We start from the raw sequence: 18,419 nt of genomic DNA on the forward strand, positions 1-18,419 counted from the left end.
AGCGGTCGGTGGCGGTGAGTTACCTTGGTCTTGAGGAAGTTGATGGCGATGCCGTTGTTCTCCAGACAGTGGACTCGGAGCTTGCGGCGGCTCGGCCGAGGAAGCTCCTGCTTGGCGATGAGCTCCAGCAGCCGGATCAACGCCACGCCGCTCTGCAGCTCCGTGTAGACGTCACTCAGCTCCACGCGCTCCTGCACCACGGCAACAAACACCACGGCAACAAGGACCAACACGGTGGTTAGCATCAATACAGTAATACAGTAATACAAGATGGAGGAGGTGTCTTTGTTTCAGGAGGAGGAGGAGAGGAGGAGGAGAGAGAGAGAAAAGGAGAGAGGAGGAGGAGAGAAGGAGGAGGAGAGAGGAGGAGGAAGAGAAGAGAGGAGCAAGAGGAGGAAGAGAGAAAAAAAGGAGGAGAGAGGAGGAGGAGGAAGAGATGAGAGAGAGGAGGAGGAAGAGAGGAGCAAGAGGAGGAAGAGAGAAAAGAAGGAGGAGGAGGAAGAGGAGGAGAGATAAAAGGAGAAGGAGGAGAGAGAAGGAGAAGGAAGAGAGAAAGAGGAGGAGAGAGGACGAAGAGAGAGCAGGAGGAGGAGAGAGGAGGACAAAGAGAGAGAAGGAGGAGGAGGAGAGAAAAGCAGGAGGAGGAAGAGGAAGAGAGAAAAGGAGGAGGGGAGAGAGGAGGAAGAGGGGAGAGAGGAGGAGGAGAGGAGAGAGGTGGAGGAGGACTAAGATGAGGTCTTTCTTTCAAGAGAAACTTCAGGGACAGTTTTACAGCAGCAGTCTCTATCTGTATAAAAGCATGTGTGTGTTTATAAACATGTTAACGAGCTCCAGGTGGATTGTTTATGAACCTTAACGAGCTCTGGGCCTGAGGCTCAGAGGTTACCACGGCAACTTGAGGTGGTTGCCAATGACGATAGGGGCCCCGCAGGCTGAGACAGACAGAAACGTGGAGAAAAAGAGTGATTTTCTGCCTCTGCACTGGTCTCACATTTAGGCTTACTGTGGCAAAACGGTAGCTGCTATCAGAACAAAACACAGACCATCATCGCTGTAAGGACTTCCTGAACGACTTGGTGTGATTTTGGTGTTTCTACAGTAAATATTTTGGAGACACTTGCGAGTTTAAAACAGGGGTCCATTCTGCTTCTCTCAGTTTGTTCCAAACTCCCGCCACCACACAGAATAAATACAAGAAAAGAAAACAGCCACACTCATCAACATTTCTACACAATGACGTAATAAAGAAACAAAAGCAATATAGGCTCCTACAAAAGGTTTAGACTATAAAACCCAAGATGAAACACCTTCTCAGTCCTAAACGCATTTCTAAAAGCAAATATATTTCCTGTTTGGTATTATAAAAGACAAACAAAGGCACGATGACAAATTATTGAAAAGATTGATCAGTTATCACATAGACTGCGTGATCAGTTCAGGTCCACTGTGGATGTTATAATACTTCACATTGGCACGGAACAAGGTTGTAAAACAGAGAAATTATCATCATTCATTCATTTCATTCACAAAAATCTCCCATGAATCATCAGACGACCTCTGACCTCGCTGCTTCATCATCAGAGTTAACGAGCAGCAGAATCATCACATAGATGTTTTACTGCTGAACTTCTGCAGGTTTTAATAGGAGTTTATAGTCAGAACTTAAAGTACAACGTTTTCTTTTCCACGTGAGTGAGCACGTGTTGAGCAGCTCTGTGACTGACAGGAAGTTCACTACTGAAAGTCAAACTACATTTTAATCATCCCAGGAGTGGAGTGCTGTTTCCCCTCCAAACCAACTGAAGAGTGTTTGTTTTGCGTAACCAGGACATCCTGGTTATCTGCAGGTCGCTCCGTCCTAACTTTAGACACACAAGTGTTTGTTCTAAAAAGGATTTACGGCTCTGGACGAGAACAATCTCAGCGAGGCGGCGGCGGGGAGGAGGGAGGGTCTGACATGTCTGTACCACACCTGAGGAGTTCCTTCCATGTCCACAAAGACACTTACGCTCTTCTTCTTAACTCAAGAGTCAACACTCTCACTCATACTTCACTCTGAACATCGCCCACTTGTCCATTTCCCCTCCCGCTGCCACCGCCCCTACTGCTGTTTTCCTGTTGTACTGCTCATCTGTCTTTATCCATGATGTAAAAATAACTGTATACTATTAAAAACAAAACATCTGTGAGGACACAAAACTTTAAGAGACATCGTTTTGGACTGTAGGAAATCAAAACCTTCATTTTTCACAGCCCTGTGTTTAACTTATTTGGTAACCCTTTAATTTACAGGCTGCTAATTACATGATAATGTCAAGAAATAGCCATGTTTTTCATGCTTTGAATTTTTTGGGAAAGGCCAGAATTTTTCTCCACTGAGTCTTCGTGCAATTGACCGTTATTTCTGGGCTGTTTCTACGCAATCAATCATTATTTCTTGGCGATATTTCTAGACATTACTATGAAATTGACCGTTATTTCTAGACATTATTACGCAATTAACACCCTGTAAATTTAAGGGTTACCACTTATTGCAATTAACTGAACATAAAAGATAAATTTGACTGAAGATGTATTAATACTCATCAAGCTGCCGGATTCAAGTTTCAAGTCTGGAAAATGCTCCTAACTGGAGTTTCTCTGTTTCTTTCCTCCCAGTTGTTTTTGCCTCTATCAGCAGGAAGCTGTTAATGGTTTTCCATGAGGTTTAGCTGTGGTTATATTTTTTGGACTTCTGCCATGATCAGACCATTAGCTTTAAAAACACTGAGTTGAAAGACTTCTAATTACCCTGTTTTCCTTTATGATAGTTCGTATAGTAAATGTGAAGTCATAGCACAGGAAACGACAGGAATTAGCCTACTAGTGTTGTAGTTATGTAGCTACTATTCCAGACCAGTCAAGACCACAGCTGCAGTCTCACATCTTTATTTAACCACAAATGTCTCTCTGTCACTCACTCACTTTGGTTTCTGTGATGTAATTCAATACGTTCCAGATAGTTCAAATAGTTGTACTAAAGTATCTGCTTGTGTTAAACCATGGGAACAACTTGGTGTCACCCGTGTCGACAGTGGGAGGAGACTTCAGCAGGTTCTGTGCTGTGTTCTTCTGTTGAATACAAACTTTGTAGCCTATGGTTTAGATTTTACATCAAATCATCTTTTCTTTTTAAACTGAGGAGGAATAATGTAAATATCAAGACACATGATTATTATGAGGACTCACTACACTGATGGTCTTGGGTGGGTCTTGGTCTTGACTACAACACTAGAAATCACCTTGGTTTGACATTTTGCCATCACATCTGAGACAAAATAGGCCTATTACAAAAAATTGAAAACTATCTTTAACCAGATGAGATTTAATTCCATTTCTGAAAACCTGTCAACTATAACGTGTGTCCATCAAAACACTGACATAACCAAGTAGCCTATATACACACAACTTACAAACTAGTGATTAAGTCAACTGAATGAATCATCTTTCATGACTGTGAATGTGATTTATTTACTATTCTAAAAGGCCAACTGCTGGACCTGAGGCCGCCATGTTGGATTCTCCTGTTTCTTTATGAGACCGGATGGCGGGAACAGCTGTGGAAACACGGACTCACCGGTGCTTAGAAGGACTTTGCTGTGTTTTTAGTCCGTTAACGGTGATTTCAGGTGGATGTAGAGACACGGAGGGCGTGATTTAATCCGCAGGAGGGCGACGGACTTCCAGAGGAGGATCCACAAACAAACACAGGTGAGTTCTGGCCCCGGTGGATCAGACCAGAGCAATCGATCTGCATCAGCCTTTTCGCGGGGATTTCTTCCTCCGCTCAGTGCTGCCGCCGGTGGCCGGGAGACGCGTTGCAATAGAGAGCCTAAGAAGGGGGGAGGGGCTCTGACATGGATGTATAGAGAGCCTAAGCGGAAGCAGGAAGTAACGGCGCCATGGGACCTCAACTCTGAAAAACTCGCCATTCAAATGAATGAGACTGAAAATTTTATTTCGTGATCCGATTGAATTGTGCCATGAGAAAAAAATATGTCCTCTACCTGTTTAAAAGGTCACGTTTCATGCCGAGAAATCAGCCGTTTATCGTAAAACGGCATCAGAAGAATGTATTTTGTGTAAAGACCGCTCCACGGACTACAGATCTGTGTCCCACAAAAAATACGTCATCAACTGACACGGGAAAGGGCGGCATTTGGAGTGTGACGTCACCTACGCGACCTGTAGTCTTTCTGGTTACAGATTCTTCTGAATTTTATTCTACAATAGCTTTACAACAAACTGCTGATTTCTCGGGATGAAACGTGATGTTTTAAACAGGTAGAGGACATATTTTTTTCTCATGGCACAATTCAAACGGATCACGAAATAAAATTTTCCGTCCCGTTCATTTGAATGGCGAGTTTTTCAGAGTTGAGGTCCCATGGTGACCGTTACTTCCTGCTTCCGCTTAGGCTCTCTATAGCATTAATATACCGGAAACGGCCAAAAGCGTGTAAAACACATTATTTTTATTTATTTATTTTTTATTATACACTACCAGTCAAAAGTTTGGATGCACATTTTCATTCAATGTTTTTTTCTTTGTTTTTTATTACCTACTTTATACATTGTAGATTCAAACTGAAGACATTAAAGGGATAGTAGGCTAGCATTTTTTTTAAAGGTGTACAGAAATGGCCGTTTGTCGCGCCGAGTTGTCACGAGCTGCAACACGAGTTTACCCGAGTGAGGAAAACGAATTTGATTGGTCGTTATCGAGCGGGCGGGATATTCAAAGCTTGGGGCGAGACCGAGCTCCGTGTGTGTGTGTGCGTGTCTCAGACGTTTGAATGACGGATGACGGATCCAATATCAGTGGTTGGTGAATCGTGTACAGGCTGACGTATAATCCGTGCGCCTGCATTATCCAATGCGAGAAAAAAAAAACACACTTTCATCCCAGATTTACTCAAAAATAGAATTTTGCACAAAGTTTGGCCTACAACGTCTGAAAGATGAGTTATCACATTAATTTTATGACCCAAAGTGGGCTCAAATTCAATTTTCTTTTCTGTACACCTTTAAAGTGGGGTTGTATGATCTACAAATAGCCCTAAGTACTTTAATTGCAGTAGAAGACTCTCTGCACTCCTCCCGTTAGCAACGCCAGCCCATAATAGCCCTGCCCAGAGATTTACAACATACAGTGTTGTGAACAGACCCAAAGAAACGGCCTATTTTCACGGCCTAAAAGAGGTTTTACCTGAAAAAAAAATACACAGTTCCATAGACCACTTCGGCGTCGACGTCACAGTGACGTACTGGTGGCAGAAAAATACCGTAAGTAAGCAACAAATACACGTCCTGACCATAGGTCCTGACATACAGCTCAACTTTAAAAAGCAGCGCAGCTGCTTGGCTGCAGCACCACTCTACTCTGTGATGATGAGCCCACATTAGAGGGTGAATTTTATTTAACCCATAAGGACCCACGGTGACACGGGTGTCACACCGCCTTCAAGTGTCCTGGAAAGCCCCTTACACATATTGATGTTGAACTTTTAACTCATGAAGTCCCTAAGTGACATCTACTCAACATCCTGGTGCAGTCACATGACTCTCTGTGAATCTCTCTATCCATGACAACATTTCCAAGATGGTGGCCAGCAGAGTTGGCAAATTTCACAGAGGCCGCTACTTTTAAAAAGCTTGCTTTCTGTCAATAAAATAAGCCACCACCCATTTCACAATGCAAATCCTTTTATAACATGTCCCTTGTTGTATTTAACCTGTTCTGACCTCATTTTTTGAAGAAACTCATATAAAACAACTTAAGAAAATATTGCTGTGACATTTACGTCACATCGGGCCTTAGCCTTAAAAAAGTCAGGAAAAATACCATGTGACGCCTATGTCACAATCAGAAAAATGGGAAAGAACTGCTAAATTAAATTAGGTGATTCAGGTATTTTGAATTAATATACTCTATGTTGTTCAATTTAAAACATAATTTTAAAATGTTGACATAAAAATAATGTCAAATTCAATCAATATTTAATAAAATTATATATCAGTCCGGAAATTGAACCACAGATTTAGCAGAGACACTCTTCTCAGTAAATGAACAAGATTTTAGTATCCCATGCTGGTCCCATATTAATGTAATTATGCTTTTTTGCTGTATTTTTTGTAACAAAATAGGATACAGTGTTCAGGATGTACTGACGACCATCAGACGTGCAATAGATGTTGTATACAGAACAACAAATACAGCAAAGAAGAATGAGAGTTTACATAAGAAAATATTAGTAAACAAATAAGAAAAGTTAACACAGTCAAACAGTCATGAACCAGGTTTGAGACAAGGGTTCTGGACTGCTGTACTGATGGAAGAGAGGGTCCCATGTGGTGCATTGTGAGAGAAGGACGTTTTACCCAGCTCAGTTCTGACGAATGGAATATGACCCAACAATCAGTTCTGTGAGTGGGTACCAATGTTTTGTGATTTCATAGTTAACAGAGATGATAAATAAGGAGACATAACTGTGACAGGGCTTTAAAAATGGATAAAAACCAATGCTGTTTTCCCCTTACTGTCAGAAATGACCAGCCGACATTTTGATAAAGAGTGCCGTGATGAGTATTATATGAATCATTGGAAATGAAATGTAAGGCTGAGTGGTAAACAGCATCTAGTGGAATCAAAGTGGAACTAGCAGCTCTTCCATAGATGTCATCTCCATACTCTAAAACAGAGAAAAAATAGTGTCTCCAATTTTTTTCCTGTGGTGAGTAGGGAAACGGTGCTTATTTCTGTATAGAAAGCCAAGTATTGTTCTTAGTTTAGCAATGAGGGTGGTGATATGGTGCTTAAAATTAAGACAACTGTCCATCCAGATGCCAAGGTATTTGTAGTTGGAAAGAAAATTGTGGTTGCACAGCTTTTAAGGCTTCAGTAACTGGTTAAAGCCTTCAATATGAGGCAATATTCGCATTTCTATAGTGTTTGCCCTTTTTTGTTGTGAAACTTGTCTTAAAAACGTGTTAATAGTAACCAGCAAATTTGTAATTTTGATATATGTTATGGAAATGCAAATAAAAGGTCAAATTTGTGTTACAGAGCAAAAGAAAATGTCAAGCCCATTTATTTTCAAGTGAAAATTTAAGTTACCAAAAACGCCCGATGTGACATATAGGCCTATGTAACATTCCAGATCTCTGACAATAGGTGGCGCTATTTCAAAAAAAAACTTCAAAAATGTGTTCCATGCATTCCACTTGGTCTGTGTTTCACCCCACTTAATTTTCCTTCAAGTATAAATGGGTCTGGGTTCTTATGGGTTAATTTTCGTAATCGCGGTGCAGAACAGTGAGTTTGGAGCTGACGAAAGGAGAGAAAAAAGAGAGTCGTGCCGCGGCGAGACCGATGAAATGCTGATTAGAGAGGAGCGATCAGTGGTGACCGCCGCGCTGACGGACCAGGTGGAAATTGGGGTGATACAACGACTGCTGAGGAGGAACTATAAAGAACTCAGCTGTGATTTAAACTAGGACCTAAACCGAGTCGAGTAGAGCCGAGCTGTAACTGTGTAGTGGAGAAGCGGCAACACACGCGCGTCCCCTCAGATGGCTGCATCTCTAGGTCACTGGTGTGTGAGTGTGAGAGAAATAAAAGCTCTGAGTTGCTTGGGCAGACGTTGTTTGGTGTCACCCGCTGATTTGCACATGTAGGCTACAATATCTAGACCCCGAATATAAGACGACCCGTCCTTTACAACTTTTTTCGACGGAAAAAATACTCTTATCAGTCAGTGTATAAACTATAAACTATATGTAGATATTGCGTGCATCGTTTAGGGATTTTTATTAAACATTTACTGTTTCATTCAGTGTAAACGTTAACACGTGTACACGTTCACCCTCTTATTCATTTATTTTGACATTCATTCATTCATTTTTACACACATCGGGTCATGAGCGGTGTCCCTAGCAACGGTCTGTGATATATAGCCTAACAACGGTCTGACTAATACAGAAATAACAGACATGGATCCGTTAAATAAACTGTAATATACAGCCATACAAGTAGGCTACAGTTTGCTGTCATACCGTAGTTGATGGACTTGTTGATGATCGCCCACGCAGCGTTTTGTGTCCCTATGTGGCAAGGTGAAGAGGGCCCGGGCGGGGATTGAACCCACACCTCCCGGGCAAGAGTCATGCGCGCTTGCCAGTCACCCAAAGGGACATCCCGTTGGCCAAGTAGCCAGGGCACATGATCAATTGGAGGCATAGTGACAGGAACCTCAACTGTCACACCTAGGCAGTAGCCTACGTCGGTCCGTAACACACAACACACTCCGTTGCTAATCGTTAACTTAGCCTACTCAGGTATGACAACCTGTTTTCTGTTGACAAAACATTAAAATAATCAGAGAAGGCCTCTGTATGATCCATCTTCCTCTGATTTGATCGCTCTTGTTGCCGGCTTTCCACTGTTGACACCAGATCAGCTGTCACGTTCTGCCACCAGTGAAGCCCCGCCCACAACATACGTCATCATTGTTTATAAACATAGAAATGGTCTATTGTTCGCTATAATATAATTTTTTCCAGCCCTTCAAAGTGCAGGAAAAACACAGTTTTTATTTGGACCTAACCAACTCACGTATCCCTCCGCCCAGGGTTAGCGCCCGCCGATCAGCAGTTGGTTCGGTCCAAATAAAAACTGTGTTTTTCCTGAACTTTGAAGGGCTGGAAAAAATTATATTATAGTGAACAATGGAACTGTGTATTTTTTTCCCAAGTAAAACCTCTTTTAGGCCGTGAAAATAGGCCGTTTCTTTGGGTCCATTCACAACACTGTATGTTGTAAATCTCTGGGCAGGGCTATTATGGGCTGGCGTTGCTAACGGGAGGAGTGCAGAGAGTCTTCTACTGCAATTAAGTCCAGAGGAGGTTATGGACAATCCTGAGATTGTTAACGGATAATGTGGCATTCGGAAATAAAAGTCTCTGAAATAAATAAATATGGCCATTGAAAATAAAAACTCTCTGGAATTAAAAAGAAAAAAAAATCTTATATATACCTACATTTATTTCTTGATTTTTTAATTTATTAATATATATATATATATATATATATATATATATATATATATATATATATATATATATATATATATATATATATATATATATATTTAATTTTGCTAAAAAAAAAAAGAAAATAGGGGGGCATTCCATAGGCTCTAGGTTTTATATTTATCTACATTGCTAAAAGAGTCATATAGGTATAGTATAGTAGTCCAAATGATATCAGAATATGCAAACTGTGGAATATGTGTGTAATGTAAACTCCCTGTTGTGCCAGTATAAACCTGTCTGAGTTTCCAGTTATACGACCAAACACATGAGCTCAGAGCTGCAGGTCCTGGTCTGGATAAGAAGGTGAAGTAACAGCAGCAATCTGAGAGCTCTGTGGTTTCTCCTCCTCCTCCTCCTCCTCCTCCTCCTCCTCCTCCTCCTCCTCCTCCTCCTCCTGCTGCTGCTGCTGCTGCTGCCCAACCTCCCTCCTGCAGAAATCCCAGAGGAATTCTGGGAATGAAGATCAGCAGCAGGCCTGGGTGTTCAGCCAACAGCTGGCATCCACTTTATCAGAGCAAGAACACATGAACTCCAGAGCCAGACTGGAATCTGTTAAACCACCAGCGCACATGCTTTTTGTTTTGTTTTCTACTCTACAATGTTTCTGTATTATTTTCGGTGGAGGAAGAACTGAGATGATTTACAGCCACCGTGCTTCATTATTACAACACTTCTATAATTAAGACGAGACACAGGCAAAATGCACTGATCAATTTTTGAGATTTTGGCCTATTTTTCTTCCTGAACATGTATTCTTTCAGAAAAGTTGAAAGAAATGCTAGAAAATCCACATTATTGTGGTTATTTTGCTTCATTTTGTCTCTTTTGTCGGTAGATTTCTCCCAAATTATGCCTGTAGTCTGACTTATGTCATGTCAGGTATCATTGTAAAGCAACAATGATGTAGGCACCAAAAAATGTCATTTTCTCTGTATCAGCAACCAGTTGATATATCATTCACAGTTTAGATTTATACAGCATTTTATTCTTAAAAACATGGCGAAATTTGATTTTTTTTTTAGGGCTGGTAACAGTATTTTCTCATTTACAGAGTGATAAAAAAGAGATATCCAGAATCCTCCTCTGTAAAAACTTCTGACTCTAATGTGTCAACAAAATAAAACAAGAATTTTGAAAGTAGCTTTATCCATTGTTCAGATTTCTGTTCTGGAAATGTATGTAAATTAGTGCATATTTATGTATTTGGGACAGTGTTTAGCTATATATATACATATATATATTTATATAGTTGTCTTAATGTAAGTGATCAACTAAATTTATTTACATTTTTTACTCTATTCGCCTGCAGTGTCCCCCCTTAAAAGAAGTAGTAGTAGAGTAGTAGTAGTAGTAGCCTATAGACACCTGGGAGTGGAGCTCCTCCAGTCAGAGTCACCACATGGATCTGAAAGCACTCAGTCGTCAGGAGCGACGATGATGATGATTAATGTGTGTGTGTGTGTGTGTGTATTTGTGTGTGTGTCTAAGGTCAGAGCAGCTTATCAGACAGAGCAGAGAAGAATAACACTGACATCATTACAGCAACATAGAAAAAAAGAAAAAGCTCTCAGCCGGTGACACACCCGACAGATCTGGTTACGTTCACACATTCACACACAGGCTTTAACCCATCCATCTGTTTCCATGACGACTCCCGATGATGGATTCAATGTGATCAGCTGCATCAGCATTTATTGGGGCATTGTGCAATTCAATTCAATCTTGCACTTATTTACTCGTCACTTTAGCAAACAGCACTTTAGCACATAGCACTTTAACTAGCACTGTAGCACTTCATAACTTCTCAGTAATCTTCTGGTCCCCTGACCCACTCTTTTAACCGTCTATGGTCAGTTAACTGCTGCTTTATGTATGTCATTCATATATGTTTTGTGTAAGATGTCAAGGTGTATTGTTGTCCTAGTCCTGCCTCTTGTACTTTTTACTTTTTGTACTTTTTATCGTCATTGTCTTTTATGTCTAACATCAACCTGCCAATGGGATTGGGGATGGAAATGAGCCACTTGGCTACAATCCCACATATTTACATGTCAATGTCCATCAATATGTAGCCTACTGGTCCCATTTTTACAAAATTAAATAAATCTAAAATCTGAAATGAGTTTCATCATATTTCCTAATGTGTTCACAGTTGATGCTGTTGTGTGTTTGTTTGTGTGTGTGTCAGTCTCACCCCGTTCTTGGAGAAGACGCTGTTCATCCACTTGGTGAAGGTTTTCTTCTGGACCGTCATCCTCTGCTCCTGCAGCTCCTTGACCCGGCCCGCCCCGTCCTCGTCTGGGTCCATCCTGACCGCACCACCACACACACACACACACACCGCGTTAAAAAAAACAACACACACACAAAAACACAAAAACAACAACAACAAAATACAGTTTTATATTTACAAGTGTTCAAACTCACATATAAACCTTTAAATCTCTGGTGTGTTTGGCTCCTCTGCACCAGTTCATCTGCCTCATACTAATAGTCCAGGCAATTATAGCTCATTTTGGACCCAAAACTATAGAACTAATTGTAACAGAATGTTTTTCACCATACATCATTTCTATGAGGTGTTCAGAACAACATACTAAAAGTCCTAAGAAATCCTAGTTGGGGAAATATGTTTAATTCTCATCAATCCAACATTGATTGGTGCCAATAAGGCCAGACAACAATACACCTCAATGCGGCCATTTTTTTTCCTTTACTCCTTTTGAATATGCAAATGAGCAATACACTAATGGAATATGCCCAAAATACACCTGAATAGCCTTTTTCCCCCTTTACTCCTACCACAATCAAACTTCACACGATGAGTATACATGAAAAGTAACATTTCTGTATTTCAAGTTTCTTGGAAAATTAATTTTAAATAGCCTATGCAAATGAGCTCAACACTAATTGACTTATACCCAAGAAGCCATAAAGCTGAAGGAAGAAACTTGTAATACAAAAAATGTTACTTTTCATGTACACTTTCATTGTGTAAAGTTTCGTTGTGATAGGAGTAAAGGAAAAAAATTGGGGTGTATTGACACCATAGACTTTATACAGTAAATCAATCTTGGATTGATGAGAATTAAACATATTTCCCCAACTAGGATTTCTTAGGACTTTTAGTATGTTGTTCTGGACACCTCATAGAAATGATGTATGGTGGAAAACCTTCTGTTACAATTAGTCTGTCGGAAAACGCTATTTTGCCTGGACTAAAAGAACTCCTTTTCTTTTTCACTGTTGTAGTAAATGTGGATTAAAGTTGGGTGTGCATTAGATGTTTTGTTTGCATTGTTCTATTGTTTTGGTTGTGCTTTATGTTTTATGTTTGGACAACAGATGGGAATCTGGTGTGCCCATGTCTTTTCTTGAAAATGATCAATGCTACACAAGCTACACATTGTCCTTAAATGAATAAAATAAAAATAAAAATAATACAAACACAAAAACTTGATGTTTAAAATGCATAAAAGAAAGAGTTGGGGGTTAAAAATCACATTTACAGTACATCAATGGTTCTCAAAGTGGGGTTCCCAACTTTTTCTTGAAATGTTACCACTTTTTTCCAGAATTTTTAACCTTTTTTTTTTTTTTTTTTTTTTAATTATTATTATTATTATGTAGAAATGTTACCACTTTTTTCTAGAATTTTTTCACTTTCTTTTTTTTCTTTTTTTTAAAGAAATGATTACTATTATTATGTAGAAGTTTTACCACCTTTTCTAGAATTTTTTTTTAAACTTTGAGAATTTTTTTTTTTTCTAGAATTATTCTTGAGAAATTTTACCACTTTTTCTAGAAAATTTTAAACTTTTTTTTTTCTTTTTTAGAAATCTTACAACTTTTTTCCAGAAATTTCTCTATAATATTTCCAAAAATTCACACCATTGGCCCTAATTTGAACATACAGTACATTAAAGCAGAAGTGAGTGATCCGGTCGTTTTCGCTAATGCTGCGTTCCAGGCAGGCTTTTGAAATCATAAATTACAGCTTCAAGTCACAACTTACGACTTTGTAGCGTTCCAGACAACCCACTCGTGTTTTTCCGACCTGTTTTACCGGTGAAAGTCACTATAACGGCCACTCGTAACTTCCGACCCGTGAAATCGTACCAGTACGTCTTTTTGTACAGTCTATGTACCAGATCGAACTGGTACGACTTCACAGGTCGGAAAAAAACGAGTTTCCTTGAACGCACCATAACAGTCCTCGTCGCTACGTCACCACATTCACGGCGTTCCTTGGCTGCACACACAGCCCTGCATGCCGTTCTCTCTCCTCATTGGATAAAAACTGTAGGATACGATAAATGTTTTCTCTTCGACTCAGAGCAGAGCAGAGGGACTGAGAGACCCGTGTTTCAGTCCAAACACTCTATAGAAGTGATTGCTGTCGGAAGATATAACTATTTAAGACTTATATTAACACAAATATATCACTCACTTCTGCTTTAACTTAAAAAAGTAATGTTCTTTAGTCTCAGAACAGATATTTGTGTATTTCTGGTGTTTGCTGCAAAATTGTATGCAGTCAATTTAGGTTTCCTTGATGTAAAATAGTTTGGGAAGTTGGGAACCACTAGCCTGGTCGCGCCCACACTAGTGACGTCACGCCTCGCAAAAGCGCTGCTGACTGCTAGTCTGGCCAACCGTGCTATTAACTGGATTTCTGTCTCCCGAATTTTCGGGAACTCCACCCTCTTTTTCGAGAGCCAATCAACGTCGAGCCTCTCCAGCGGCTCTGGGTAGAGGCGTGTTCAAGTAAGTGACGCAGTAGAGCAGCGACCGGAACCTCATTGTAAACAGCAGCATTGTGTTGAGTGATTGGTTTAAGCTTCGACACTGCCTATTCTGGCTTCGACCAATAGCAGACTGAGGCATTTGAGGGGGGCGGGTAAACCAGGTTTGAAGGATGCGCTTTGAGAAATGGATTCTCTTAACGTCTTGGCCAGACCCAATGCTGAGTATCAACATTGGAAAGTCGTGCCAACCAGGCTAGGGAACCACTGCATTACATTACTGAATATAGGATGAAATATAAATATGAAAAAAAAAAAGGTTCAAGAAAGCATCTCACTCATTTTGATGCAGCTGATAAAAGTGTGTTAAACACACAGAGCGACGTTATTTGTAATAGCAGGTAGAGTGAATCAATCATCTTTTGTTATCAAACCAATATAAACAATTATATCAAACCCAAAGTTCAGGTGAACTGCAGCCAACAGGAAGTGAACAGATTGGGTTAGGTTAGGCACCGAGCTAACTATAGCAGCCTGGATGTGTGTGTGTGTCTATGTGTGTGTCTGTGTGTGTGTGTGTGTGCGCAAACAGAGGCGTCAGTCAGGTGTGAGTTCATGTTCACTGAGTCGACACTAAAAAGCTGAAGATGAGTTTATTTGTCTTAGTGAGCAGCAGCGAAGAGTCAACGTCAGCGACAAGACGGCTGTAAAAATACCTGAGAGCTCGTAACCAGGTGTCATCACCGTGTGTGTGTGTGTGTGTGTGTGTGTGTGTGTGTGTGTGTTTAAGGCCCATAACTGTGTTGATCTTTGATTTCTTGGAGCAACATTAAAATGTTCTGACACAGAGGCCAAAGTGTCGTCTGCTCATTTCATCACTTTCTTTTCTTATATTTTTTTTTATTGAATATGAATTTTATCTGTTTACGAGACAAAAAACCCAAAAATAGACAAATAATAATGACAGTAATGATCATTATAAAGAAATCACAGTCAAATTCAGCTCCACAAACACACACAGATGTTATAATTATAATATAATGTTAACTATTACACTTTTATTTTTAGAAAAAGGGTGAAGTCCGCACACTGTTGTAGCTGCTCAAATGATTAAGATCAACATTTTGATGACATAGATCTTCGTCAGGATAAAAGTATTAAACTATTTTAAAGTGTCATGTTTTGTTTGTAAGTTAAATAAAGCTAAAATAAAGCTGTTAGATGGTAAAAAGGCACATTCAGTAAAATATGTGTGTTTATGTGTATAAATTGTTCATTCGTGACTGAATCCTGCAGAAATACACAGCTGCACAAACAGAAAAACACTCAGTGATCTGTAACAACTGTTTGAATTTTTTGAACATAAAAACACAAGAAACACACACACAGATAGGAAGACAAACACACACACAGATACACACATGTTGTTTCTTACCTTCCAGTTTCCTCCTTGTTTTTTCCGACAGAGTGAGAGATCCGAAGATGAGTTGGAAGAAACGAAGAGTCGCTGTGATCCGACACACTGACAGAAACCTGCTCCACTGTCACCATAAAACACACAATGCGTGTGTTTTCATGTGATGTGCAGTGTGTGTGTGTGTGTGTGTGTGTGAACTTTGAAGCCATTGGATTTACAGCATGAGCAGGTCCGCTCACCTGACAGCAGCAGAAACCTGAATAGGTCAAAGTGCCCACACACACACACACACACACACACACACTGTCTTCCACCGTCACTGTCTAATTGGTGTAAAAAGTTGAGTTCAGAGTTTCCTTAAAGGGATAGTTCAACATTTTGGCAAATTGGCCCCATTACCATAAATCAAATCAAATCAAATCAATTTATTTATAAAGCACATTTAAAAACAACCAAAGTTGACCAAAGTGCTGTACAGTACAGTGAACACAAAATTACAAACAAGGTACAAAATACAAAATAGCCATGGCTGGGACAGCCAGAATGAAAAAAAAAAATAAAATAAAAATAAATGACACACACACTTGAGACCATCAGGGACATTTAAAGGCCTGGGAAAACAAAAAGGTTTTTAGATTTGCCTTAAAGGCAGCTGCAGAGGAGGAACATCTAATTGAAATGGGTAGGCTGTTCCATAGCCTTGGGGCTGCAATGGCAAAGGCACGATCACCCTTTCCTCGTAGCCTAGACCGGGGAACGGTCAGGAGCAGTTGGTTCGAGGATCTAAGAGTCCTTGGGTTGGAAAGAGGGGAGAGTAGGTCACAAATGTATTGGGGGGCCAGGCCATGTAGTGCTTGAAAAACAAATAAAAGAACTTTAAACTCTGTCCTGTACTTGATGGGGAGCCAATGAAGGGATGCTAGTATGGGTGTTATGTGTTCTTGCCTCCTAGTTCCTGTTAGCAATCTGGCAGCAGAATTCTGAACCAACTGTAAGCGGGATAGAGATGACTGGCTAATACCTAAATAAAGTGAATTGCAGTAATCCAGCCTGGAGGTGATCAAGGCGTTGGTAACTGTATTAAGGTCTGAGAGGGAGAGAATTGATTTAAGTTTTGCAATGTTTCGTAGTTGCAAGAGTTTATTTGTTTATCAAATTTTAAATCATGATCGAACCGAATAATAACCCCTATAGTCATAGCAGTAGGTTCGTTACCTTTAATTGTCGGTGCAAGCTGTTTTTAGAACGGCGGAGCAGAGCCGTGAGCTGCTCAGAGCTACGCTACGGAGGCTCATTATGGGATTTCTTTTCGTTTCCCTCATCAAACTCATCAAATACACAATCCAACAACTCCACAACGCTCTGGTGGACAAGTTGTGAGCTGCACATTCACCACGCTATGAGATAATAACACAACGTTACCACACAGAGTTGTTTTAGAGGGAAATTCATGCAAAACCACTGATGCACGTTGCCTTCAGGGACAGTTTTTCATCAAGCAGTCTCTGTATTTCCCTCTACAACAACAAAACCAAGAAATCCCATAATGAGCCTCCGTAGCGTAGCTCTGAGCAGCTCACGGCTCTGCTCCGCCGTTCTAAAAACAGCTTGCACCGACAATTAAAGGTAGCGAACCTGCTGCTATGACTATAGGGATTATGGCAATGGGTCAATTTGCCAAAATGTTGAACTATCCCTTTAAACGCACTAAAAAAGCTATAGTGTTTAAAGCAGAAGTGAGTGATATATTTGTGTTAATATAAGTCTTAAATAGTTCTATCTTCCGACAGCAATCACTTCTATAGAGTGTTTGGACTGAAACACGGGTCTGTCAGTCCCTCTGCTCTGCTCTGAGCCCAGGAGAAAACATTTATCGTATCCTACAGTTTTTATCCAATGAGGAGAGAGAACAGCATGCAGGGCTGTGTGTGCAGCCAAGGAACGCCGTGAATGTGGTGACGTAGCGACGAGGACTGTTATGGTGCGTTCAAGGAAACTCGTATTTTTCCGACCTGTGAAGTGGTACCAGTTCGATCTGGTACGAGTTCACCGGTCGGAAGTTACGAGTGGCCGTTATAGTGACTTTCACCGGTAAAACAGGTCGGAAAAACACGAGTGGGTTGCCTGGAACGCTACAAAGTCGTAAGTTGTGACTTGAAGCTGTAATTTACGATTTCAAAAGCCTGCCTGGAACGCAGCATTAGCGAAAACGACCGGATCACTCACTTCTGCTTTAAATAACACGAGTCAGTTTGTAATGAATGGTTGTAGTTTCCTGTCACTCTGACGTCCTTTAAGACTGCAGAGCTTCACGTTCAAGAGGTTAAACACACACACACACACACACACACACACACACACACACACACACACACACACACACACACACACACACACACACACACACACACAGTCTCATAAAGTAAACACTCCCTGCTGATGAATTGAATGATTTATTATTCAGTGAGTGGAGGAAACAGCAGGAGGGAGGAAACTGTTCAGAATACAGTAAAAACAGAGTTAAGTGTGTGTGTGTGTGTGTGTGTGTGTGTGTGTGTGTGTGTGTGTGTGTGTGTGTGTGTTTCCTCTCTGAATTAAGACTAATGACACTCGTCCATCCTTCATCTCCAACACAACCTGACTGCAGCTCCACACAGACACAGGAGGTTATGTAACAGACACTGGAAACACAGCAGGAGGAGGAGGAGGCAGCGACTGGAGCTGCTTTCACTGGGAGTCGTTTGTGTGGATTTGCCCTTTAACATCAGAGTTATTCCTTTTCAAAATAAACTTCCATGATTTTTATCTTCTGGAGAGAAAAGTAAAATGATTTCAATGCTAAATAAATATTAGCAAGGCCACTACGATCCAAGGAAAGAGCTGAGATAAAAAATTGTCTCCATATAGTTATTCTATGGAATAGCTTGGATGTAGAGATTAAACTCAGCAAAAGTGTTAATCAATTAAAAAGTAAGTTTAGAAAAGGAGTGTTTGAAATGTAGAGCAGAGAGGAGGAGAGATAAATGATGTAAACTAATGTGATGACTGTGGGGGGGGGGGGGGGGGGGGTTTGGAGAGTGACTCTGTGTTTTGGTTGTGTTGTATGTGTGTTGTCTGGGGTTGGA

General features: G+C 40.6%; 1 protein-coding gene across 1 annotated transcript in view; it reads right to left on the bottom strand.

The window, feature by feature from the left end:
• Positions 1–11,440, bottom strand: part of sptbn5 (spectrin, beta, non-erythrocytic 5) — a gene marked incomplete at both ends in the record, with an annotated part of 94,721 nt that extends 83,281 nt beyond the window's left edge. The window contains 2 exons of the mRNA XM_083998463.1: positions 24–191; positions 11,327–11,440. Of these exons, the coding sequence (XP_083854589.1) occupies positions 24–191; positions 11,327–11,440 (282 nt within the window). The remainder of the gene's footprint in view (positions 1–23; positions 192–11,326) is intronic.
• Between the last annotated feature and the right edge of the window lie 6,979 nt (positions 11,441–18,419).

This window comes from Trachurus trachurus, assembly GCF_905171665.1.
Source record: "Trachurus trachurus genome assembly, chromosome: 22".
NCBI classification, from domain to species: Eukaryota; Metazoa; Chordata; class Actinopteri; order Carangiformes; family Carangidae; genus Trachurus; species Trachurus trachurus.